This window comes from Zonotrichia albicollis, chromosome 16, assembly GCF_047830755.1.
Source record: "Zonotrichia albicollis isolate bZonAlb1 chromosome 16, bZonAlb1.hap1, whole genome shotgun sequence".
Taxonomy (NCBI): domain Eukaryota; kingdom Metazoa; phylum Chordata; class Aves; order Passeriformes; family Passerellidae; genus Zonotrichia; species Zonotrichia albicollis.
Window position 1 is genome coordinate 7,846,629 of NC_133834.1, and position 26,612 is coordinate 7,873,240.

The following is a 26,612-nucleotide window of genomic DNA, read 5'->3' on the forward strand; positions in this document are numbered from 1 at the left end:
TCGCAGCAGCCGGGCTGCAGCACAAACACACACCAAGGGTGTCTGTGGGGAAGTTATGGCAATAAAAACAACATAAGGCCCATGAGCAGAATCGCTCGTGGCCCTGGTGCCGGTGTGCATCAGGGCGGCTGTGGGCGCTCTGTGGGGCGGGCACAGCCCCGCGCCCGGCGAGAGGAGCGGGCGGCCCCAGGCCAGGGCAGGCCGGACACGGGCAGGGCGGGGCCGGGGGCCTCGGAGCGGAGCCGGGACCGGGGCTCCCACCTGCGCCGTGCCCGCCCTCCGCCATGGCCGCGTCCCGATCGTCACCACGGCAACGGCTCCGGCAGCGCCCGCGCGGGGCCGGGCGGGGCGGGCACGGCGCGATCGCTTCCGGAGCGGCGGCGGGCCCTGCACGTGGCGCGGGAGGTGAGCGCCGCACGGCCCGGTACGGAACGGCATGGCATGGCACGGCATGGCACGGCAGGGACTGGCACGGCATAAGGACGGGCACGGCATGGCCCGGCACAGGGACCGGCACAGGGATTGGCCCCTCACGGCACGGCTCAGCCCCGCCGCCACAGCATCCCGTGCGGGCCGGGCCGAGCCGGGCCGGGCCGGGCCCGGGGCGGGACTCGGGCTGACACCCCCTCCCCTCCCCGCGGTGGCCGCGATGGGCCCGGACACACGGCGAGGGGGGCTGTGCTGGGCTCAGGGCTCTGTCCGCGGTTTGACAGCGTGCCTCATGGTGTTACTGCAAACCGAACGGGAGTAATTGAGTTTCGCACTGAGTGGGTGCTAAAGGGTGCTGTGTTGTAATCAATTCGTTGGCATAGGTGTCCTGAGAAAAACGGAGAGCAAGAATAGGAAATCACAGATAGAAGGAAATTTAAGGTAATAATTCTGGTGCTTTGGAAGGGCCTTGTAATGCTGAGTGGGCAGTAAAGCGGTGTGAAGTTCACTGTTATGTGAAAAGTCACAGGGATCTGGAAAACTAATTGTATTTGTGTATATATACACTAATTGTATTTGTGTATATACACATGGATATGTTTTGCTGTTTAGAAAGGACATTTGGAGCATGGGTACTGAGACAATGTTATACTCTGCTGCTGTGAAACAAATACAACCTTACAAACTAAGGCAAGGTACACTAAGCAACATCATAAAAGAATCGCCCCATAAGCAGTGTTTTCTGTATGTCAGTATGTTCTGGTTCCCCATCATGGAAAGCAGACTGAAATTAGAGTGTCAGGGACAATGGGGGATCAGGAATGGTTTCAGAATAAAGGATGACCAAGTAGATTAGGACTTGCATTGTCTCTTTGAAGCAGTTCACTAACATTTTCATATCCTTTTTTAGTTCATTAACGTCTTCATATTCTTTTTTTTAGAATGATAATAAAGAAAAAGAGAAAAGACATTCATGAGGAGCCTGTGCAGAAGAAGAAAAAGGTGAAGACTGTCATTGAAATTGAGGAAGATGTTAAAACTGTCATTAAAACTCAGGACATTGGCCGTCTCAAGAAAAAGAAGAAGAGCAGGAAAAAGGAAAATTTAAAAGATGAGTGCTTACACAAATTGCAACCAAAGAGTCATAAGAAAAATAAGAAGAAGAAAGCTGGCTCTGAATTACTCAGGGAAGATCATTTAGAAGGCTTTGTGAATAGAAAAGGTCATCTGGATTTACAACTTCAAGAGAAATCAGAGGAACAAATTAAAATATTCAAAAAGAAGAAAAAAAAAGTCCATTGTCATTTCTCCTTGGAGGATAATGAGAGTAGTGACGTGGAGCTTTCAAATCATTGCACAGATGGTACTAAGAAAAATAAATTATCATTTAAAAAAAAGAGGAAGAGTACTGCTTTGGATTTGGAATTGGATGGTGAGGTAACAAAGAAAAAAAAGAAGAAATACAGTTTTTCATTAGAGGACATCCAGGACAGTGAACAAAGGCAATCTACAAAAGTCTGTAAAAACACCCACAAATACACTTCACAAAAAACAGTTTTTATGGGTGAGGACTATGACTCAGGTAATGCCCAGAATGGTGGGGAAAGTTATGTAAGAAAGAAGAAAAAAAAAAAGAAAGATAAGTCTGACTGCTTTTTACCACTGGCAGCTAATGAGGACTGCATGCATCAAGGTCCTGGTAGCCCCAGTGCATTAAGTGACTCTAGAAAAAGGAAGAAACATAATTCCTGGGAATTTACATGGACAAGCAGAGAGGAAGAGGACAAAATTAAGAACTTTGGGTGTATCAAAGAGAGGAAGAAGAAGAAAAAAAAAACTATTTCTTCTTCAGCCTGTGAAGATAAGCAAGGCTGCAGTCACAGCATTCCTGATAAGCATCTGCCAGCACAGCAAGGAGTTGAGCTTGAGGAAGAAGAGCTGTCTGGAAGGAAACACAGGAAGAATTTCAAATATAATAACGAAGTCAGTAAGAAGAAAAAGAAGAAGATTAAGAAAAAGGAAAAGGAAACAACATACTCAGAAGTTTCTTCAAACAGTGACAGTGCTTCTAAAAGCCAAAAAGCACTACTAGAAAACATTAAGAGCACAGAGAGTGAAATGGAGCGAGCTGGGTGTGTTACAGGGGACACTGTGGATGGGGCATTATGCAATAGCAATCCTGTGCTGTGGGACAGAAAAAGGAAAGGAAGGGAAAAAGTACCACCAGAGGACTCAGCTGAGGAGCCAGGTTCAAAAGCAGATGTGAAAAAGATCAAGACAGAACCCCCATGGAATGAGTCAGTGGTGAGTTGTGGAGAGGAGGGCAGCTTTGCTCCCTCCTGCAGAGGAACTGAAAGCCTTTGGGGCAGTTCCCTGCTCTGCTCTTGGTGACACTGAGGTCACTGAGGGTCCCCCTGGGTGGGGGGAGGCAGGACCAGCTGGTCTGTGTCAGCATGGCACAGGATGTCACATTCAGCATGGCACAGCTCACAGGGTGGCACATTCAGCATGGCACAGCTCACAGCGTGGCACGTTCAGCACGGCACAGCTCTCAGGGTGGCACATGCAGCACGGCACAGCTCACAGAGTGTCACATTCAGCATGGCACAGCTCACAGGGTGGCACATGCAGCATGGCACAGCTCACAGCGTGGCACATTCAGCATGGCACAACACTCAGGATGGTATATTCAGCATGGCACAGCTCATAGGATGGCACATGCAGCATGGCACAGCTCACAGTGTGTCACATTCAGCATGGCACAGCTCACAGCGTGGCACATTCAGCATGGATTTTTTCTTTATCTGATCAAAGTTATATTTTAAAGCTAAGGGTGCCAAAAGTTAGTACCTGCATGCCCAACTTCTGTTATCATTGGGAATTAAGCTGTGAGATGCTCAGAAATCAATAGGTATCTATCTGTATTTGTACCTGCTTAAACTTGACTTTGACAATGGCACATTGCAGGTTACTAGGAGGTTGTTTCTATTCATGTAGGTAATGGAAACCTGCACTCCAGTTGCTCTCTATCAAGAATTTTGAATGCTTGGTTTATTTAAATGTCAAGCACTAGTTAAGAAGGTATCATTGAAGGTTTTTGCAAGGTATTTTTGAAGGTATTTTTTGAAGATTTTTGAAGGTATTTTTGAAGATTTTTTTTAAGGGTAGAGCAAACCATAGTGTGGGCTGCTTCTCAAGCTCCCTTCATGGTGTGCTGTGCTTTGTCATGCACTCAGATGCAGTTCCCTCAAGTTCTGTGGAAACCTGGCAGCTGCCTGGTGTCTAGTGCTAATAATTAAATTTAGATTCATGTGGAGACCCAGATACAGCTTTTTTCACAGGGCTTTGTGAGGGGAGTGTGTGTGCTTATCAGTCATGAGGTGAGCAGATGTTTGGGGCTTTCAAGTTGGATTTCTCCTTTTGACCTTTCAAAAGGACAGGGTGGTTTTATTGCTGGATATATTTTCTAATTAAATTGGCATTGCCTTTTTGAGATTGTTGGACATTATTTGGATTTTGCAGCTGCTTACATTGTGTAAGGGCAAGATAAGCCTTGCAATGACATGCAAACTTTCATGACCAGTTAATATGAAAACCACAGCAAATACCTTGCAAACTGTGGAGAAGGGAGTAGTGTGATGCATGTTTTGTTCCTCTTTCCCATAGGCAGCTCCTTTAATAATAAGAAACTACTCAAAAGAAAATCTGAATATTGAGAGGTCTGGGTTAATCAGCTCTAGCAAGTTCTAGTTCCTGCCAGGCTAAAAGACACTGCACTAATAATAATAATGTGGCTGATTGTGTGGTCTTGCATTTAAATGTGCCACAGTCTGAAATGTTTTAATCTACAGCATATCACACAAGGCTCTGCATGCCTTAAAAATCCTCTGTTGGGCTTGCCCTGCAAGTCAGAGAGCAGGTTTTAAGGACAATGTGAGTGATACCCAGTTAATATCAGTGCTTGGTGTTTTTCTGGTGGATGCCATTGCAGTCAGCTGGGGCAGTGGAGGATGAGCACTCAGTTCACTGCTTTGATTTGTGTGCCAGCAGACAGCAGACCCCCACCACATGTGAGTGTGCTCCTTTTCCATGAGTTGGAGGCAGCTTGGCACCTCTCCATGGGATAGTTTTTTCCACTCAGCAGGTCAGCACCGTGCTGGGAATGAGCAGGGATGGGGGTGTCCCTCCTTGCAGCTAAAAAGAACAAAATCTGCTGCAGTTGTTTGCAGAGTCCTGTCAGGACAGTTTACCTGCTTGTTTTAATAGATCTGAAAAGACAGTACCAGGCCATCTAGAAGGAAACTGGGGGTTGGTTTTGGTTTCTTCTTTTCTTCCAAGAGCACGAGCTCTCCTTCCTGCAGACAGTGTTCTCCCATTGTTAATAGTGCATGTACTTGTGTGTGTGTATAAAAGGTAGCTTTGGAAAATGAGGTAAATCATTGATAGCTTTTAATAGAACTAGAGCCTCAAAAAAGTAACAGCAGGTTTTGCTGACAGAAGTATGTTACAAATCTTTTCCTTGTCGTTTCCCTGGCTGTTTCATGCTTGGTTTATTATGTTAGCTGTATCAATAGATCTTCCCTTTGGCCACTTTTTCCAGGCTGGTGTAAAGCTTATGGCTCTCATTTACCACTATCCTGGACTTACTACTCACCCTGTTGTACTGGATACCCCAAAAGCTTCTCCTGATTACAAATTTGGGAGAGAAAGGCTGGGGACAGTGGTTTAGGGGTGCCACTCACTGGGAGCAAAGCTGCAGAGGGGCTGCACTTTGTGGAGCTGTGATCAGGATCTGGTTGTGTGTGGCTCTGCCAGATTCACCTCCTGCCTTCCAGCCCATCCATTCCTTCTGGAGCTGCTGTGTCTCTCCCATCAGCTCCCTGTTCCTTGCTCTCAGCTGTGGCATCAGTGTTGTTGGCAGGTCCCTATTCATGTGTAAATCCAAAAATCATTTATCTTGATTAAAAGAAAAAAAATCTCTGTGAGATCTTTGCATAGGAATACACAGATTTAATTGGCATTTTCATCTTAGAGCTGAGTATTTCTTCTTGCCCCTGAACAGTACTACTGATTGCTTACTTTTTTAACTACTTTTGTGGTAAGGGCTGTGTAAATTCTAATTAATCAGAATGGATAAAAATAATCATACAAGCTTTTTCCTGTTTTACAGGAACATCTAGATGGTGTAATTATTGTGAAGGAAAAGAAAGGAAACTGTGATGAAATTAACATAGACAAGGTATGCTTTGTCCTAACTGGGTAAGATCTAAAGCAAATCAGCATTTAACATATGCATAAGAATTGTTACAAAAAACTGCTTTGTTTGCCTAGATTTCCCTAAATAAAGCTCTGCTTAAAATGTGCTTTACATGTGGGTTAAGTCCAAAATGTACAGTCAATGTCAGAACTAATTAACTTTACTAAGTTAAAGACACATTTCTTTGCCTCTCATCAATGCAGACAGGTAGAAAATTAGACGTACTTGATACAGCAAAACACTCATTTAACAGACACTAAAAAATTACAGTTCTCATGTTGAGTGTGTGAAAGGATCCCATGCACCTTTTAATTTTTCTTGCAAAATTCTGAAGATAACTAATGATTCTGTTTTTCTCTTACTGTTGCATTGTGATTTGTCCTTAACACCCTGGACTCAGAGTCTGATGCTGCATGTGTCATTTTCTGCACACCAGGTGAGGCGGCAGGCCCTGCAAGAAGAAATTGACAGAGAATCTGGCAAAACCAAGGCCCTCCGTTCCAAAGTGGCACAGGTGATGTATGAGTTTAGTCCCCAACCTGATGGAAATGCTGTGTTCCAGGGCAGGTTCCTGTAAAAACCACTGTGCTCTTTTTGTATGTGGCTCATGTGCAGCAGTGTTCCTTCTACTGCAGATTTCAGGTCATGCTGTAGAACAGCTTGGTTCAGTGCCCAGAGTCTGAGAGCTGAGCACTGAGCTCCTTGCCACTGCACACTGCTCTAATTCCCATCATCACTCCTCAAAAACAACATTTTCTCTGGTTCCTCTGGAGAATGAGCCATCAGATATTGCTACAGAAGCATTTTCTGCTTACTGTGAAATACAAGTAATTTTTGGGATGTGGATGCAGCAGTCACTGAAGTGTTTCTGCTTTCTTACCTGCAAGACTTTGCACACATTCAGCAGCAGGGACAAACATGGAAAGGTAAAGGGGTGGCAGCTGTTAACACAGGTGTGTGATGTTCAGTCAGTCCTCTCATGCCTTCTGCATCTTCCTCTACCTCTTTGGAAGGTGATTCCTGATTCTTTGCTTTTGCATCCACTCAGCCTGGCTCCTGACACATTCACAGAAAGGTTGTTGAAGCTTTCTGCAGTGTTTAGCAGGGCTAAGAAGATTGAGGTGGAGAGAAAGCTTTGCTAGTCATTCAGAGTAAATCTTCTGTTGTTTTGCAGGACTGCCAGAATGCCTAGAAAGCTGGAATATGCCTCAAACAAATGCCAGCAACAGCTCCTGTAGATCTGACATAGTGAGAGGGAGTCTCATTGCTCTGGAACTACAACTGTCTAATAGTCTCTGGAGTCATTGAGAAAAATGACATCCTTGGCAGGAGATCTCAGCTCTTTGGCACTGATCTGTTTCTGTTTAGTAGTATGCAGAAGAATAGAAGCTGTGAAAACCAATTCATCAGCTGCACAAAGTGAGCTGGAAATGCTTCAGCAGAAGCTGTGCAGTGCCTGCCAGCAGCTCACTTAAAACCAGAGTTTTGACAAGCCATAATTATATTTGCATCAGTGCAGATGTCTCCCATTGCAAAGGGAGGACTTACATTTATTTATCTGTGTCGTGTGTGTGTCTGGGTGTGTGCATGTATCTGTCACAGACTGGGCTTGTGCAGCAGCTTGCAAGGTCAAAAGGCTGAAGTATTTTGGGCAGCTTTCTTTCATTCCAGGTGTTCTGGCCTGTGATAGTGAATGATACTCCAGGCCTTGCTTTTTTTTACCTTAAACCCCTGCTGCAGCTTTCCTGCATGCTGTGTGTCATGTTGGCTGTCTGCTGGACAATGACTCTTCCATGCAAGCTGCAACTGTTCTGTTGGAAGGATTTCAGGCTGACATAAACATACCACTGAATTCACTTTTTTTCCTTTGATGTAGGCAGCTCAGTCTGTTTAATTAATAATTAGACATTCTGCTGTTTAGTATCATGCCCAGTTTTAAAGAAAAAAATTAGAGTAAATCCTGCCAAAAATATTTATAAGTGATTGCATAGCTGTAGCTCAGGAGTCACATACACCCTTGAATAATGAAGTCTGTTCTTAGGTAAGCCAGAAGTTCGTGAACTCTGTAAATCCTATGGTGTATCTGGGGTTTTCCACAAACAGCTGAAATCTCATTTTAGTTGGATATTGCCTCCTCAGAAAGGGGCCAGAATCTGCAGCCAGAAGAAAAATCCTGAAGGGGTGAAGTAGTTCAGAGAGGGCACTTAAATGCAAATACAGTAAATACAAAGAACCCAGCAAACTGCAAGGGAGGGGAGGCTGTAAGAGAACTAGACTGAGTCATGTTGGATGGGGGAGGCCCTCTGGTTGTGCACCCTTGCAATATTAACTGTAATTAGTGGGATGAGAATGCAAATATTACTTAAAGTTTATAAACCAGATTGAACAGTGTCCACAACTAACAAACACTGCTGAAAACAGCAGCTCCCTAACGAGGCAGTGGGAGGATGAAAGATAACCCTACAAAGTGACAGTGAAAGAGGATTAAGTCTGACAGTTTTCCTAGAATGAGAGATGCTGTCTGGCTCTTGGAGCTGGGTAAAGAGAGAGCAGAAAGCCAAGGACAGAGGGAAAGGAGCTTCTCCAAGGGCATTAACCCCTGGCTCCAGGTGAAATGGCTGAAATGCTGATGAAGGTGCACTCAGGCAGAGTCAGGTCAGTCTGGTACCACATCCCTGGAGAGGTTCTGCCCATGGAACAACAGCTCCCAGCTCTGTGCCCCTGTCAGGCTTCTGTTCTCATGTACACAGCCAGAAATTGTCTTCCTTGCTCTTGGTATTTCTTAATTTTAGTGTTAACTTTGTTTTGCCTCACAGGAAATGAAGCTTGGACAGTGGAGTACAGCTACTTTTAAAAGTTCTGAGGAACAAAATAAGTTTTTTAGACTGTTGGGTGGTTTTAAAAAAGGTTCTGTGCCTATCCAAAGTCCTTCAGCAATTGCAAACAAACCAAACATGGCTCTGAACCAGGAAGGGGAGGAGAAGTTACAGCAGGCTCTGAAGATGGAGTTTGATAAAGCAATGGACTTCAAGCAACACAGAGGAGTTGGTCTTGGATTTCAGCCTAATGCCAACAAAAAAGGATACATAGACAAATATGCATCTAGATCTATAAAATTTGAAGATTGAAACTCAGAAGTAATAAAGAGAGGAAAATTTCTTTTTGCCTTCTACATTTTTTAACTTGAAATAAAATATTGAAATGCTGAAGAAATTTCATTCATTAAGTCCTCGAAGTTCAAGTTTTGAGCTACATATACCAGTGGAGCTGAGTCCTCACTTCATCCAAACAGTAAGTTTTTGAAACCTTTATTATGTTGTGCAAGGCAAGAGACAGCCTCCCTCAAAGACTGAAGATGTGTGCCATGCCTGCAGTTCCGTTTTTTTTTTGTTAAATGCAGAAATTCCGTATTTTTTTTAAATGCTGATTTAATAAACTTACTTTTATCTATATCATAAGTGATTCCAAAGGATTTTATTGTTCTGTAAAATCTTAACCTTTTTTACACTCAGTGGTAGAAAATGATGGTGCTTTACTTTGAAGACACATTAGTGGTGTGCCCTCAAATTTGATGAGGGCAAACTTTTAACTCAGAAAGTAATTCTTAAAAATCTAACATCTTCCTTAAAACCACAGATAGCACTGAACATCCTCAGTATTGGAACTATGCTCTGGCAGTTGGATTTTCCATCAGCAGCTGTTACCTAAAAATGGAAGTATAAGCATTTTGGAGAGTAGCACCAATAGAACTACTCCATTTCTTTACGACAGTTTCACTTTTCCACAATAGTTTTCTGCAATGGACTGTTCTAGCTGAAAGATCTGCCTGCAGCAGAAAACACACTTAGGAGCACTGGGTTCTGATGCATTTTGGGCAACTCTTGAGAGGAAGTGAAAATTATGCTGAGACTCCATCTTAAGGGGTTGCCATGAATCCATTCCTGTATCTGGGAAGAGGGAGAGGCTCTTCCTGCAGGGTCTAAACTTCTTGGAGAAAACCTTCTCCTTTAAAGTGGATTTAAACCTCTCCTACCTCAACATGAGGCTGATTTGCACTACTGCTCTCAGTGTTCAGCACCAGTTTCCACCAGCCCTTCTAGGTTTTGGCTCCTGTTTTACTAAAATTCAGGTAGTTGAGGTTGTGTTTTCTCTTCTGGTTTGAAACGCTGAATTCAAGCCCTCAGCTACTTGCCTGGCAAGGAGAAAAAAAAACCTCACTAAGCAAAAGTAGAAATAGATATTAGATCTCAACATGGTTCCTTACCCTGGGGCAGAAGGGGTGAGAGTGAAATTTTATTAGAAATAATAACAGTATGTGTAACTAAATTCCAGAAGGGTAAGGTGATAGATTTGTATACAAAAACTCCTCCAGAACACACAGATGAACTGCAAATTGTTTTATTCAGTGATAGGTACTTTGCAAATATAGAGAACTTTGCATAATTTCCATTTTCCTTTGCAACACTTAAAGATTCCTTCCATTTTACAAAACACCAGTGGACTAAAATGAAAACATAAACATGTCTGTGTTAATGTATTGTAGAAATTAGAGCAGTAACACCTCAGCCATTGTTCTCTGCTACTGGAACCAGCAAGGCAAATGCTGGCAGCATCCCAAAGCAGAGAGAAAACTTAGTGTGTTATATTGAAATGCTGCTTTCTGCAGAGAATGACTATTCTGCAAGAGGAATGAAGTTTTGAGGCTGTGACCTCATTCCTACAGATGATCTTCCTTTTTCGTTAAAATTACAACAGATAAGATCTCCAAAGGCTTTTGCAACCATAGAGGTTCAAGATAACTTTACTGCATGTAAATCAGCATTTAAAATAAGAATGCTATGGTAAAACTGGATACAGAAACTCAGGTTAAATTATTGCACTCAGAACAGTTTTACCTTTGCTGTGCCCAAGTAAATGTGTCTCACTAAGGAAAGCAACAATACACTGATGGGTCAGTGATTCGTGGCCTTGCTTCCCTGCTCCCTTGTGCAGGTGGCTCCCTGGAAAAGGCACCATCAGGTCCTGGACTGCAGAGGAAGCCGGAGGGCCAGGTCTGTGAAATGACTCATTTCAGGTTGTTTGCTCTTCCTCTTGATGTATTCCAGGGTTTTCACCTAGATTTGAAAAAAAAGGTATTTGGAGATTTTCAGTGTCTCATTTCATAGCCATCAGTTCCTCTTTGTGAAGGTGTTTTTACATCATGCTCTTTATCATGTATATGTTTCTGAAAGGCTTTCAAATGCCACTTTACAAACTTTTACAAGGCAGTTCCTCCACAAAATAAAAATGCAGTATTTCTCTTAAAGCTAGTTTTCTAGTAGTTAACAACAATCAACACTTCCAGGTTCCTTAATGCTTGTCATACTATTAAAATTCTAGAAATATACCACTTGAAATGACATGTTGTTTGTTAATTAAGAAGCATTTAGAAAAATAACTTGTTGAGGTTTTAAGATAATTTGAATTTTTTTTAAAGATAGTAGCTTGTGAAGAGATGAGGTTTATTCAATTCAAGAAAATGTTGCCTTTTCCCAAATAAAGACTGGAAAAGATATTAAGAACTAAAACCTCTGTGCATTTTCTGTCTCCCTCCCTTACCATAGTCTTGGTGTCAGCAAAGCCATGCTTCTGAGCAAGATTCCAGAGATTGACTGAGAGCTGGTTCAGTCTGTTGTTCCGTAGGTCCCCATGAGCCAGGATGGTGTTAAAGAAATAGAGAGCCAGCTGGCTCTGCCTCTTCAGGGTCTAGGATGAGAACAAAAATATTCCCATGTTACTGTACACTCATCCCAAAATGCCCAGCTTAACCTCAGCAGCCTCTCTGAGCCCTCAGGAGTTCACAGGACACTCCTTTTGTGACACACAGCAAGAGTTACACACATAAAAATACAGTCAGGCTTTTCAGACTCCATTCAAAATGCAGCAAACAGCACTGGCTGTAAATCAACATAAGCTGCTGTAAATAAAATAATTACTCAGGACTCCTACATCCCATCCCACTTGGGCACAGCACAGAATGTAGGTCTGACACATTTACAGCTCCAGACTCCCTACAAGTGCATAGAAATCACCCTCCCACCAACCAACCTTGCTCTTAGAGCACCCTGGCTGTAAATTTTTAGAGAGACCACTGTCATTAATCTAAATTAATGCAACTTTAGGCTTTTTTTCCCCCAGTCTATACAGCTTTTATTTATTTATTTAACCAAATATGTTTTTTCCCTGCTGTTCTTTCACTAAAACTCTGGTGATTTGAACATATTTGCATATTTGTAGCTATTTCCCCTAAATTTGCTGAGGAAGGACCTTAAGGAGCATAAGAGCAATTTCCCCCCACACAAAGCAGAGAGGACATCACTGCTACATCTTCTCTTGACCAGAAACAGCTTGAACTTTACAGAACTGTCCAGAACTAAAAATTTCCATTCCAGCACTGTCACACAAATGGAGCATTCTCTAACATTGTGAAAAGACCACACTGTGTTAACAATAAGATGCATTGTTCTCTTCCAAGTTGCCATTTTGGTGAAAGGATTTTATTGTGAGAAAAATTTATTTTCCTTTATAGCTTTTAAAGGAAATGAACCAATGAAAACACAAAATCATTAGAGCCTTGTTCATTTAAATGAGCAGCCAAGAAGATGAATAATAAAAGGTCACCAACACTGAAGCAATCCAAATACCACAGTGATTTTATGACCAGCTTTACTTCAGCACAATTAGAGATCTCTGACAATATTCTCATCACTTCTATTTCCTCAGCAACAACAGCTTCCTCAAACAACTATTCATTCTTACAAAGCAATTTTTATCTAAATCTCTCAATGACTTTCACTCAACAAAGCAAAACAAATGGTCCCTGTTTGTAAATGAGGCTGGACAGAGGAGCAAATCCAAGGTGCAGAGGCAAAAGCAGACCAAGCACCTGTGTCTGTGCTGCTCAGCCTTAAATCCAGTTGTCTGTGCAACAACACCTCAGTGAGCTAACACAGGGTCTCCCTACTCAAAGCATGCTTGAAATGAGAAAACAAAAAAAAAAAAAAGGCCTTTCAGAAACCATGGATTTCAAGCCCTACAAACATTCCTACCCACAAATTCCATACAGGAGTCAGTTGCAAAAAAATCTCTTAATATACAACCCACATTCCTGAAAACTGTTTAAATTTCCTTCCAAGACCTGGAACATTGGGCATTCTTAGCTGTGCTGGAATGGTTGTTTCTGCTGCTGCTGTTCTGAAAAAGAACTGCTGTTCCCTGAGGTGATGTGTACAATGATGTAGAGGATTTGAGCAAAGGATATTTTCTTCATCTTCCATCTCTGCCATTGCTCAAGGAAGGACAAACAGGATAGCAAAAGCAGAGAAAAGGCTAAACTTAGCACAGTGTCCTCCCAATATGTATCACTTAACACATTCTGTATTGGCAAACTCTGGGCTACTGTGCAAATAGCCCATCTAAAAAATTCCATCCAATCAATCACAGCCTGCCCTCCCAGCCAGGCCAGCAGCCACAGGGTTTCTATCAATAGCAGCCATCCAGTAAGGGCTGCCTGCGAGCTGTCCCTTCTCAGAAACAGGTACATTAGAGAACACTGAGTTCTCATTATTTCAGCAAACATCAGTCACCTGCCTTTCACATCCAATCCATTAAGCTAGATTTGATCCCTCAGAGCCTCTGAATTACAATCAAGAAATCCAATAAGCTGCCTAGAGATTTCTTTATTTTATATTTAACAAATATCCTAAAGTCAGAGTAAAGACAAAACAACTATTTCCTCCCTCTGTACCTCTCTCCTGACATCATCTCAGTGCCTGGGATCTGAAACTTTTATAATTATAGGTGGTTTTAATTGTATTTTCCCCACTAATAGACTGTGAATTTTCACTTTGCTCATTACAGAATTGGACATATTAGGTGTCCACCACAAGCCTGCCTATGTGATGGTCTCACTTTCTAAACAAGTTAAAATACCCAATTTCCTTTTGTTATAAAGTTCCTGAAGCTTTTGAAAAGACCAAGTCCTGCTCAAAGCTGTTCTGTTTCTTCAACCCCAAATTACTTTTGGTTTTGTACTGACTCAAGCAGAGTAAGAACATACCTCCTCCTTTCCCAGGGTTTTCAGGTGATCCAGGATCTGTGACACTACTGTCTCACTCAGTTTATTAATTTCAGCCAGGAACTTGGAGTCTCCACCATAGAGAGCATCATTGGAATCAACTGCAGAGATGAACCCAAGCTTAGGTTTGGCTAAGGAGCTGTACCTTTATCTGATATGCAAACATCATACTTTGATAGAAGACCACATTTGGAAGTGATAAAATGACCCTCCTCCATGAAACACACACAGAATTATGTTTTTAAGTGCCTACTAAGTCCTTTTGATTTGAAGAGCAAAACTCTCAGAAGAATCTTTTAGCTTAAACCCAGCCCTGTATTCCTGGATGCAGCAAAGCTCAAAAATATCTCCTAGACTCAATGTTAAGCAACATATCCTGTCAATTTTCAGGTTTTCCACAGAGACAGACTCCCTGCTTCCATCACTTCAGAAGAGCTTGGCCATCATCTACAATGGCAGCAGCAATGGGCCAAACAATTTGTGTTTTATTTAGTAAAAATTAACAGATTTTCAAAAGAAACTGCCTTTTTTTCCCCTTAAAATAAATAAATATAAAATAAACCCATGATTACCTCAAAGTGATGGATAGAAATTCAAGAAGTGTATTTTCAGTTTCAAAGACCTTAAAGGATTCTTAGGAGGGAGAGAGCTCACGTTTTTACAGCTTCTATAATTGTGATTTTAAACATGTCTTTTGCTCTAATTTATTTCTGTTCTATTAAGAAGTAGGGTAAAAGAAATTTTTGGGTTTAATTCTAGGTAAATCAGAAAGCACTAAAGATGAAAAGATAATCCCCTGTTTCCAAGTAAACTTCATTTCAATAAGCTAAGGTACAAGGTCCACCTGGAAAAAACTCCCACTGCCCCTGTTACAGGGGGAAAATGACTAATTTATATTTCCATGCTTCTCTCCATTAAAATCTAATTTATTTAGACTTCTCATCTTGGGATTATGCAGCTATTTTGGTCATCTAGAAAATGGAGTGAAAGAAAAAGCTAAAGCACACTTCCTTACAGGATCTGAACAGCAGATTTACTACAGAGTAGCACTTGCACTGAGAGCTGTTTTCTGTGCAATAACTGCCAGAGGTGTTTGGCATGGCTGGTAAATCTGACAGACTGTTCACCAGAACTGCAGAACCTTCCAGCCTTCCCCTCTGTGAAAGTCTGTGCAACAAAGAAAAAGTCAAACCATCTTGGCCTCTCTGACTCATTACTCTTCAGGATGCTTTAAAGGATTTTTATTTATTACTCTCCCTTAATTTATTCATCTATATTCAGAAGGAAAATATGCACATTTTAGAGCATATATCAAAATATTCCAAAAATTATTACAAAAAAAGATGACAGCTATTTTTCAAAATGTAAAATCTTTAGAATTTTCTAGCTATTCTGAATATTTTTGTAAGTTGCTGCAATTTCCAGAACTCAAAGCCTGCCTTCAAAGCAGCAAATACATCATTTCAATAATGAAGATTAGCTTTACATTCTGAAAACTGGAGTTGTAAATAAATGTGGATGAAACACCAACGATGAGTATAAATCAAGTTGATGCTTTAGACTTAAATAAAACCCTTCATATGCATAATCTTTACTTGAAAAGTTCACATTTATAAGCATTTGCACCAACACCACCAGAAGCAAACTAAGTAACCCACTCTGCACAGATCCACTTTTAAGAACAGACTGCACCTGTCCAGAAGCCAACTCCTGGATTATTCTAAGTTACAATACCTGGAACTGGATAGAAAAATAATCCATCCTGTGAGACTGATTACCACTGATCTTCATTAACTGCCTATGGTAATAAGATAATACTACAAAAGCCCTGGTGGAATGCAAGGAGCCAGAACCCCCTTAGGTATTACCTTTATCTACATGGTAGATAAATGCTTCTTGAGTCATTGCAGACAGCAGATGCAAAACATTGGTATAAATCCTGACTTTGTCATCACTGTTATCCTCCCAAGTGTAATCCTGGATCACATTCAGTAATCCTCTCACAAGGAACAACACTCCTTGTTCTGGATGGTCCTACAGAGGAGAAAAAAGAGAGGTCAAAACCAACAGCACAGCCCCAAAACAGAAATAGGATTATTTGTAGTCATTCAGTGCTGGAGAGTCACAGTTTGAGCTCTATAAAAGCAGACCTACAATATAATTAAAGCTGACAGCTCCTTTTCTTAAGTGTGCTTCCTGCAAAGCCTTTGAATTTTTTTCCAGTTTCCATCTAAAATGCCCATTTGACCCATAAGCAGAATATGATCCAGGCAGCCTCCACAGACAAACTTTGAAATGCTTTGTTTTGGAGTCATGGGGGAGCAGTACAAAATTAATTGTCAGCTTCTTAACAGCTAAGCCTCTAAAATTAAACAGTGGGTAGATTTCATTATTAAAATGGTATCAGTAAGCTGTAGTGTATTACTCATATAATTATGAGTTTCAGAAGAACTCCTACACTGGGAAGTCAGTTACAGACAATCAACAATCTTTTCACATGAAATGAAAAGAAAGACTCTGCTTTACATAAGCTGGGAGTTTTTACAAGCAGCTTTAATACTGCACCAGGCTGATTCCAGCTGGCAGTTGGAGCAGTGGCACCAAGACACACAGGACAAATCACAGCCCACTGGGGACACTTCTTTTGATCTTCTGTAAACAGGGAACAGAGTGAGGGAAGCTAATTCCTCAATGCTGACATCTTGTTGCAAGTTATTTTTCATGAGTGAATCTGAGAGGTTGTTTCACTCCCTTCTTCCATCACCTGCCAATGATCCCAGCCACTGCAGAGCCTTCCCCTCAGGCAGTGACAGCAGTGACATCCCAGGGACAGCTTCCCCTTCCCCCCTGTCTGAACAGGGGACACCCCTGCCCCTGCAGCAGCTGTGACAGCAAGGATGTGAACAGCACCACACTGAGCCCTGCTTCACCAAACAGGCACAGGAAAATGGAGAAAACCATAAGGGAGGTTTCAGTGCAGAGGAAAAATCCACTCACTCCAAGAACAAATGAATATACAGGTAATTTACAATTTCCTCTCATGTTTTAGATATAACTGAAAATATTGGAGAGAAAATTACATTTTTCTCTAAATTTGACAGCTAGTTAAAAACTGGAAGGGTATAGAATGGTAGTACTTTGTGAAATATTCATCAGAAGAGGAAGGTTATACCAAAACACATCTTCTAATTATTGTTTTCACTCCAATGATTAGGCAACCTATACCAAAGTAACTGAAACTAATAGGAACTAGAGCTCTATATCCTTCCCCTCCTCATGTATTAGAGATTTTTGAACACTTAGCTAATAAACCAGTAAATGATGTTTACACAATTAAATGATGGTGAGATTTCACTCTACCCCAAATCCACCTGTAGTGAGAGGTGTTGCTGAGAGTGGCAGTGCTCCACAGTTGTTCTGCCTCCCCATTTTGCACTGGGGTGAGTGATTTTGCAGAACAGTTTATCTGGTCACAGAAAACTAATTCCTGAATTTCCCACTCCAGAAGCCTAATCTATTCTAAATTTTTAACCAGGAAAGTCAAAATAGTCTATACTAACCTGGGTGATATTCATAATCACTCCACTTACCGGGACAACTAATAATGTGGAAAAGAAATTACACAGGAATTCCAGGAGGAAGGCATCAGAAGGTCGCATCTTTCCATCTACACTGATCATTTTTGGCACTTCAGGAACAAGGCTCACTGCAGCTTTGAAAAAAGCATCAGCTACAAAGTAAAAATAGGGTTGCTGTTATATCACTCCAGCTGTGATGGCAGCCATGCCTGTAACCCAATGGTTGCTTTGAATTTGTTTCAAAATTCAAAGAAATTACAGAAAATGAATGTACTGAACTGCAAAGAAACCCAAGACTCAGCAGTGGTTTGATTCTTGAGAAATTTGTTAAATTGAATGGTGCTGTTTCTCCAAAGGAAGTTCTCCTATCACTCAAAACTTCTGAAAGTGTAACTCTTCTCCCTTGCATAACATGGAGACACCATCATTTCATATGTATTGCATATGTAATAAGAAATTAGCACAGGATTCAAAACTGACTTATCAAAGAAATAATTATTTCAGGAAAATGGGGAATCCAAACTGGGGGGAAAAGTTCATGCTATCTTGCTCACCAATTCATTCACAAAAGGATGTTAAATTCTAAGGAAGTATCAACAACTTCATATTTCTAATTATTCATAATCCCTAAAAGTAAAATATTAATATAGTACCAGAACCTGGGGTATCTGGTTACCTAGATGAAAGAATATTTTCCAAGAATCATAATACTGGAATTAGAGAAACTATCCACCATTACAGCCTTGGCAAAATAGCTGTTAAGAGGTTTTTCATAACTCTTTATTATGTCTCTAATCTTACAAAAACATAAATGCCAAACACTAGAACATCTATTCTCAGTTGATTAATATTCACAAATTAAAAGCAACAATACTTTCCCTCTTACACTCCTATATATGCTGAGTTCACAAAAAAATTTCTGACAGCAACGTTGTTTTGCACTTTCTTGGCAACATTTCAGAATATCCAAGTATCCACATCCCACTCTAGTTGTTGAGCCATATACTTCAAAGCACCCTTCAGAATTAATATTGTATCTTTATTTTACAGGAACAGAGACCCAGGCCATGTAATCAGCTTTTATCAAAAGCAAAAGGAGAATTCTTGGTGAAAGCCAAGAATGTTACATGGCTGGGATGGAGATACCATTGACAGGCAGGCATGGGCATTTCCAGGAGCACAGCTTGCTCTGGAAAAATTCATTTGAGACTCCAAGCAAATTTGCTAAATATAGTACCAAGTGATATCTAATTTAAGCTTATGAGGAATACCAGAGAAACATGTGCTTTGGAAAAACTGTAGTTCTTCTCACTCTTGTTTTTTCAGCACACAAGTGCTCAAGGACTTTTTAGTGCTTACAGCACAGACCCCTTCCTTCAAACACTGTCCTTCCTTTTATTCTGCACATTTGTTTGGAGGTGAAAGAAGGCTTATTTCAAACAACTTATAAGTTTAGACAGCCAACCCAAAGGAAGGTAAGTAATCTTTCTCTGCTTTATTTGAGGAAGGAAGGCAGCAGCAGATGTTCATTCTAGCACAAGTAAATGAGTTGCTGTTACTTCCACAGTTGTCTCAGTAGAAAAAAATAAAAGTGCACGTCCCACATCACCCTACAATAAAAACATGTGACCAGACAGATGAAAAAATGTGCCTTAGAGAATAGTCTGCATACCAAAGTACCCATGTCTGTGCAGGGAAGGCTCCTGCCTGCTGAAGTTATTTCATAACAGGACGAGAATGACCTGTGCAGCAATCAGCACCCACGGTGACAAAGAGCTGCAAAGTGCCTCACCCTGATTTACTACCTGCTCCCCCAGCAATCACAATCCTTCATTCTCCTCTGAACTTCTGCCATAGTGCAAACCCAAAACCTCTTATCTTCAATTTGAAAACCTGAAATTGATTCAATTTACTCTTCCTGCCTCCTGCTGTTGCTGGTACAGCCAGAACTGGCAAAGGAGAATATGTTCATTTTGCAGTGAGCCCTGCCAATGTGTGCTAACCATTTTATGCTGGAACACTAAAAGCACATTTATCCAAGATATATGTGCTTCATAAGAAGCAAAAATAAATGCATATCAATGCAAAGGTTTTTATTGCAGACTGCAGAAAATGACCTGTCCTCTAAACATTACCATCCTGGCAGAGAGGTGTCAGAGAATGCAGTACATGGTCTGAGTTTGGAGGAAAGGCTCACTAGAAAGGCTGTCACATACATGCTGCTTTTCAAGTATGAAATGAGAATCAGTGTTTAATTCTGAGTTACATTAATTATGAGGTTATGCAATGATGGTTTCTCTGTATCTTTAAAAGTCAATTTTTAAAACTATCACTGTAGAGATGTTTTAAAACAAAACCATACATCATTTTTCCTTGCTTCCAAAAGATATAAGGAACCACTTTAAAGGCACTGAAAACCACAACAATCTTATGTTCTTGATTGAAAAACCAAAAAGAAGATAAAATGGGTTTCTTTTGATGAAGGATGCTGTTTTCTTATCTGCCTAAAGTACAATACTGCTTCTTAAGTGGATGAGGGGAGAGCAGCCTGTGCATTACAACAAATCACCACGATGGAGCCTTCCCCAGCTGCTGTTAATATCTTGTGCAGTGCTCTGAACATATCATACTTCATGCTTCACTACATTCATCCTTTCACAGCAGCTCCTTCATTCTGCTTGACCATAATCCTATAAATCTTTCCCCCAAGCATACATGCTGACCTTCAGGCTACAGAAACTAACAGTCTTGGATATCCAAGTCAGCACTTCAGAATTTGCCTCCTACAGAAGAAAAAACAAGTGAAATTGGTGTTGAATGTTCTGCTATTGACAATATTCAATATGACACAAGTGTTTAATTATACCTACACACAACCATATGTACCTCCATATAGTTCTATATATCAATCTCTCTATATATAAAAATTCAGCTTGCATTGTATTTCCTGTATCTCTGATAGCCAATTAAACTCAATTCAAAGCACAAATTCAAGACTTCAGGCAGGCAAAAATAAGAAGGAACAAAGTCAGATGGGAAAACAATTAAACTCCTTAAGTCCACCTTCAAAGAGCAAAAGGGAGAGAGCTGAACATACCTACCCAAAGTATTTTTAGTCCCAGCTACAATTACACCAGGCTAAGTCCCCCCAAAGGACAAAAGCAGGGACCATGCACATCTTCTGCATTCCACACCACTTCCCTGTCTTACAGCACTGTCAAACCTAATTTAATACTCTGAAGATTTTGCTTCCACGTCCAACAGATGTTGGAAATTTAATGAAGCTTGCACTCCAGTGCAAAAAATTATTGGGAAGCAAGCGTGGGGGTTTGTTATTCTATTTTTTCTGTTAAATAAATAAATCCATTGCTGTTTTGACAACCAAGCATTGTAAACATTTGAATCTCCTTCTTCTCACATTGGTGGGGTCACTGTGAGAGTTTTGCCACATTGTTAAAATGTGGTTTTCCCTTGAGCTACTGCTGAATATTCTTCATCTTAACAACCTCTACACATCACTTCCAATCCAGAAACAACCAAGAATTCTTTGAAGGAAAAAACTTGAAATTAGAAAATGACTGCACTGCTCCTTGGTGAGCTGGAATGTACTATGCTCATTCATGCTATGCATTAGCTGCAGATAAAAAGAATCAGCAAGATTTTAGTGTTTAAAAGTAATTCCCTTTATAAATACTTAGATTTTAAAAAAAACCTTTTCATATTTATCCTTATAGAAATGGCTCTTCAAACAACTAAGCTGAAAGAAGATAAGGAAAAAGGTCCTCATGAGCGTACATAACTTAATAAAGGGTGGGGTGGATGGGGGAAGGGGAGGGAAGAAAACGTTTTCAGTGGAGCAAAATAACTTCTGCATTCCTTAAGGTTTTGCAGAGACATGTCCTGAGGAGGAGCTGGGAGGTGACAATGTCTGCAGACTGGTCTGGAACGTGGCTGCAAAGCATCACAGATGGATGTCATGATTCTGAGCAATAAAGCAGCAGATGAACTCTAATATTAGCATGGTATGTGGGGAAAGAAACAGCCCTTGCTATAGCTACAGAAAGAAAGCTCTAAATAGGCTATTTACACCCATGAAAGATTTTGGAGTCATTATAGATGGTTTCCTGAAAACTACATCCTAAACAGCTGTTGAAAGGCAAGGCAATTATAAGAATCACCAGGAGAGTAATGGAAAACTGAGGTGCCATTGTATCATTTAGATTGCTGTTGGGCATTTATACCTGGAATAATCTAATCTAGTTCCAATCTTCCCATTTCTAAAAGCACAAAAAGATTAAAGTGCTAGGGCATGGAACTGTTTCCTTATTAGAAAAAGCAATACTGACTACAACTTCTTCAGGAACTTGCAGACTGCACTATCTCATGGACAGCAAGAAGAAAATGAATCAGGAGTGGCTGAATTCTGCTCCAGCAGATCAGCTGCATGCTCTGAGCACTCACCTAACATTTAACATAAATCAATCCCTAAACATCAGACTTCCAAGTAGCAGTTCATTGTGGAACTCATCATCCCATGAAGCTACAAAGACCAAAAAGTAAAAACTGATTAAAAATATTAAATTCCCAAGGACTGGTCCATCTATTTTATGAAATACCATGGTCTGGTACAAGCTTTGTTGAAGGATGTATTAAATCACCTGCACCTGAAAGCCAAGAAGCATCATTCCACATTATTGTTTCCCTAGGAGATGCTACAAGACACTTCCAAAAACAGGTCATGGTCTAGACAGACTTGAAGAACTGACAAACTGATATAAAGTTCCAGTCTGAAAAGCTTCCAGAGACAGAGATGTCACCTCTCTCACATCATACAGAAAAGTGACTGGCTGGGATAAAGAGAGGAACAAGAAAAAGCCCAGGGAATGGGAGAAGCCTCCAGCTGTGGAAGTCCCAGGTAACAGAAGAGGTCACAGCTGTGTCCAAAGGAAGCAACACTCAGCATTGCTAGAAAGGAAAACAACATGACATCATGCTTCTCCCAAAGCTCTTTTACTGCCTTCAAGGAAAGCAGTATTTAAAAAGATAACAGAGTCACCATATACAATTCTCACCAGAGAAACATGAGCCAGAGTCCTAGTATCTGTAATTAGGAAAATCTCTTCATGTTCCTATTTCTCAAAATTCATCATCTCAAATTCTCTCTCTTTATAGTCTTCAGATCGATAAAGATTTCAGGAGATAAAGAAGAAATACTAAAAACTGTTATCTAATGGCATTTAGAAAATACTCTAAACCATGATTGGACTATGATTTAAAATTACTTATTAGGTATTTCATACCATACTTTCTCCAGAGTGTGACTGAAGCATTTAGAGAATACTCATGGAAAAGTAACATCTTCTGCAGTAGAAATGAAATTATTTTCCAATCTACTAGGTGTAACTATGTTTTAGCCACAACTGGACAACAAAACAAATAACTAGAAGTGCATTAAGCACTGGATACTTCAGAATCAAAATCTGCATTTGCTCAGCAAAAAGGTCTGCAGCAGTTGATCTGAGGGACAGGCTCTCCATTTTAATAAAGTTTAATGTTTGACAATATCCCAGTGAAATCAGTCAGACAGAATCAGTTGAATTACCTTATTCACTCAGCATGTTATTTCTCAAATGAGGCAAAGATTTCACAGCCTTTAAAACAAAAATGCTGCTTAACACACGTTACCAGAAAGTTATGTCATCTCCACCACCTGCTGAATGCTGTGACCAAACATTAAAAACTCATGCTGCCTCTTTTTTTTTTTGACAGACAAAAGCAGCATTTCCACAGGGAGGAAATGTGTGCAATGAAAATCCTACCTCTATCTCAGAAGTCCAGAAGAGTGACACAATGGAGCATGCATTTAATCTCAATTTAGTCCAAGCAGCCCCATGACAGAAAGCATGACCAATGAGAATTTATTATTCCTGCTGGCAGCATGCAGTGCTCAGTGGCTCAGCTAAGAGAAATGAAAAGCTCATCTCTGTAAAATCCAGCATCTTCCTTTCAAAGGTGGGCTCTTAATAGGCTCTCCAGAGGTACAAACTATGCATCCAGGGCAAATTCACCTAAAACATTTTAACCATAATTACAGATTCATTTCATTTAAAGCAACTCTTGGGATCTGGAGATGAAAGAGACAACAGTCATTTTTAATCCACTCTGAACATTCCCAGACAGACATCCATCAGTGTATCACTGCTGCAGTTTCATGAGCCTATAAATTTACATTTCTGACTCAATTAATTGTCTTAAAGAAAATCTGTTCCACAGAAAAATATAATTTTCTAATACTGAAGTATTTGGATGAGTCCAAACACTTGATTTCATTAACAGTGTGGGAAATCCAAGCAAGCAAGGCTGGGACAGAGGAAATGGGAGCAGTGAGACACAAGGACTGAGACACCACTGCTGCCCCTTGAAACTGGGAATGAGGCAAACCCCAGACTTATCCAGCTATGAGCAGATTAGCTGTGGCTCTCCAATTGCTGACAGTTTATCAAAGCAATCCTCAGACTCAAATAAATCCATTTTTTGTTATGACCTGCACATCCTTCTTTTTCAAGACAGATACATTGGCAATTTAGAGAACTCTTCCTGTTGCCAGCAGAAGTTGTGGAACTCAATTTTGTTATGTGTTTAAGTGAAAAGTCAACTCACAAACAGCTGAACTCCTGTAGAAAATTAAAATTGAGAAAATCCAAGACTTTACCCTGCTACAAACAGCAGCTGGAATCTTCAAGGAGGAAATGCATGCACAAAGCTCATGCATGCACCACTGCTGACTGAGCTATCAGATCAGGTACATTACCTTTCAGCTTTATTTCTCTTCACAATTTTAAACCAATTAAACTAATTCAAATCAGCATGAAAGAAAGGTTACAGACAAGGCACAGTTTCCCTTCCTGGCCTAATGCTATCATTAATGGCACACTCTTAAATCTTCCCTTCATGCTGCATTGGTTTTAGTAGATCAGAGTCTAATTGGCACCAGTTAACTGACTGGAGTGAAATTTCCTGTTATGAATTAATCAGTACTTCTTACCTCTTACTCATTCAGTTGAGATACAGATTAAACTGAGTGAAAAGTGACTTTCAAGGACACATTATGTGACTTCAGTGCATCAACATATGGAAAGATAGTTCACAAAAAATGTCCCAAGACAGTTTCTGTTTAACACATGCTAAATTACTCACACAAGTGACATGTCTCTCAGTACAAATTATACCCAAAATAGCTTTGCAAGGGGAGCAGAAAAGTGAATAACTATAAAACCTTAGTAAATGAAGTGAGTTACATCAGTTTTCCTCTTGCTTCATTTTAACAAAAGCAGAGATGGAGCAAATGCTCCTCTCCCTAGCTCATGGGTCTAAAATTCAGGAGAGTGTGGTTAATGAACATGTATTTTAGAGACTGAGTCCATAATACTTTACATATATCTGCTCCCTTAAAAGATTTCAGGATGGGGATCCTGTAAATTGTTTAGTGAGTGCACTATATTCATGTGTCAGACAACAGAACTTTTGTAAACACTCACACTGAAATATCTGGACAATTGTTGGGGCCCAGGAGTCTCACTCAGAGAAGAACTGGATCACAAAAATAGTGGAAAAGCAGTTTATAAATTGAAAGATATTAAATCACAGAATGGGTCCCAACATGGTCAGGGAATAATTCTCAAAGACCAAGTGTTACAGAAAACTGCTTTGGATTTGCTTCCAATAAGAGAAGCTTTGCAACACACCAACAATAATGAAAATTGACATACAGGATAAGGTAAGCTGGTCAATTAAATAAAACACCACAGAGAGAAAAGGTGAACCCATTTTATGTAAACTCTGAAAGCAACTGCACAATGTTAATGGCACAACAACAGACCTTGCAGATCTTTTATTTGCACAACAAACTTGGACACAACAGTCAGCTTTACTCTAAATCCCTCTGCTTTGCTGTATGGGCAACATCAGATTCAAAACAAAGAAATGCAACAGTCACCATGCACTAAAAGTCTTAATCAGCATCCTAAGTCAGCTTGTTTGTGCAGCTGGAACTTGCTGGTAAATGCAGAGCTGGGCAAACAAGCTCTCGTGAAGAAGCACAGAGCTAACACAAAGAATTAACAGCCACAACAAAAGATGTTGCAAAGTAATCCAATTTATTACTCTCACAGCTCCACTGGAAACATGTAAAGGAAAGGCATTTACTATTGGAGAGCAGACATTTAAAGTCAGGATTAAAAATGCAAAATAAAGTAGAATGACATCACTTCAAAAAGGAAAAAAAATACTGCAAGCAGTTAAAAGCATATGAAGACTCTTGGAATAGATAACTGACTTCCATTTGTAACATGAGTGAGATCATATTAAATGGTAACACAGATTTAATGTTCATCCTGATGCCAGAATAGCTCCCATTCCTGTCCCCAAATCACTTTTTGTCAGAATCTACTATTACTTAACAGGATGGCTGAAAATGTGCTCAGGTGCATTTCAATCAATAATTCAGATCCAAAAAAAGAAAATATATTTTTCAGTCTTCATGTGATCTGATATTACACCATTGTTTCACTCTGATACAGTGGCACATTTTCCTGGCTAAGCATTTGTCAAGCAGGTGCTTTGATAGCAAGTTTCTGCTGTCACTGACCTAACCTGGAATTCTTTCCCAGCTCATTGGTGAATTTGTCAGTCTGTGAACTACTACACAGATGTTTTTATTTCTTTTTTCAGTTATAATAAATCACATTATTTGTGATTAGAGTGCTTGCATAATTATGCAGGAGAAAAGCTTTCTATGCTTTCCATAATTCCTAAGTAATTTAGGACAACCTACCTCATGGCCAGGACTGTGTCAGCTGTCCTGGCTGCTGAGATCACATTGCAGAGCTGCTTTAATGTGACAAGGTTTTGCTTTAACAGGGTTAGAAACAGAGCTGGATTTTAATTGCATCATAAATATACATATGATTTAGGATATCAACCAAGTAATTATTCAGTTAGAAATGTTTCTGAAATAAGAGAACCTTTAAGTAGCCAAATTGATGCCTTACCTTGTGAAAGGCACTGATTTGCCAGAGCAACCTGTCCAGAGTGTAGATACAGATTGAGACGTGTGAAGATACTGCTCAGAGATGGAATTGTGATGAAGCAGAAGGCAACACAAGCCTAAAGTAAATGCAAAAAAATTGAATAAAATTCCCATCTCAGAGTTATAACAATCTTTACTGATTTA

General features: G+C 40.4%; 3 protein-coding genes across 5 annotated transcripts in view; 1 reads left to right on the plus strand and 2 right to left on the minus strand.

Annotated features, from left to right (window-relative positions):
• The window catches only part of IQCK (IQ motif containing K), a 34,778-nt gene extending 34,439 nt beyond the window's left edge, over positions 1 to 339 (minus strand). For both annotated transcript variants that reach the window (XM_026793858.2, XM_026793857.2), the window contains exon 1: positions 262 to 339. In XM_026793858.2, the coding sequence (XP_026649659.2) occupies positions 262 to 286 (25 nt within the window). In that variant the 5' untranslated portion in view covers positions 287 to 339. The remainder of the gene's footprint in view (positions 1 to 261) is intronic.
• KNOP1 (lysine rich nucleolar protein 1) lies at positions 270 to 9,138 on the plus strand. 2 transcript variants are annotated; one of them, XM_074552795.1, is made up of 5 exons: positions 270 to 424; positions 1,371 to 2,733; positions 5,600 to 5,668; positions 6,087 to 6,200; positions 8,503 to 9,138. In XM_074552795.1, exons 1-5 carry the CDS (start codon positions 285 to 287, stop codon positions 8,812 to 8,814), a joined length of 1,998 nt encoding a protein of 665 aa, XP_074408896.1. In that variant the 5' UTR covers positions 270 to 284; the 3' UTR covers positions 8,815 to 9,138. The 2 variants fall into 2 exon arrangements, with proteins under 2 accessions (XP_074408896.1, XP_005487756.2); XM_005487699.4 differs by having other exon boundaries at positions 6,123 to 6,200.
• A 930-nt stretch (positions 9,139 to 10,068) lies between these two features.
• The window catches only part of VPS35L (VPS35 endosomal protein sorting factor like), a 42,057-nt gene continuing 25,513 nt past the window's right edge, over positions 10,069 to 26,612 (minus strand). Inside the window, exons 26-31 of the mRNA XM_074552790.1 lie at positions 26,431 to 26,545; positions 17,393 to 17,532; positions 15,671 to 15,836; positions 13,785 to 13,903; positions 11,285 to 11,431; positions 10,069 to 10,800 (exon numbers count right to left, since the gene is read on the minus strand). Coding sequence (XP_074408891.1) covers positions 10,702 to 10,800; positions 11,285 to 11,431; positions 13,785 to 13,903; positions 15,671 to 15,836; positions 17,393 to 17,532; positions 26,431 to 26,545 — 786 coding nt within the window. The 3' untranslated portion in view covers positions 10,069 to 10,701. The remainder of the gene's footprint in view (positions 10,801 to 11,284; positions 11,432 to 13,784; positions 13,904 to 15,670; positions 15,837 to 17,392; positions 17,533 to 26,430; positions 26,546 to 26,612) is intronic.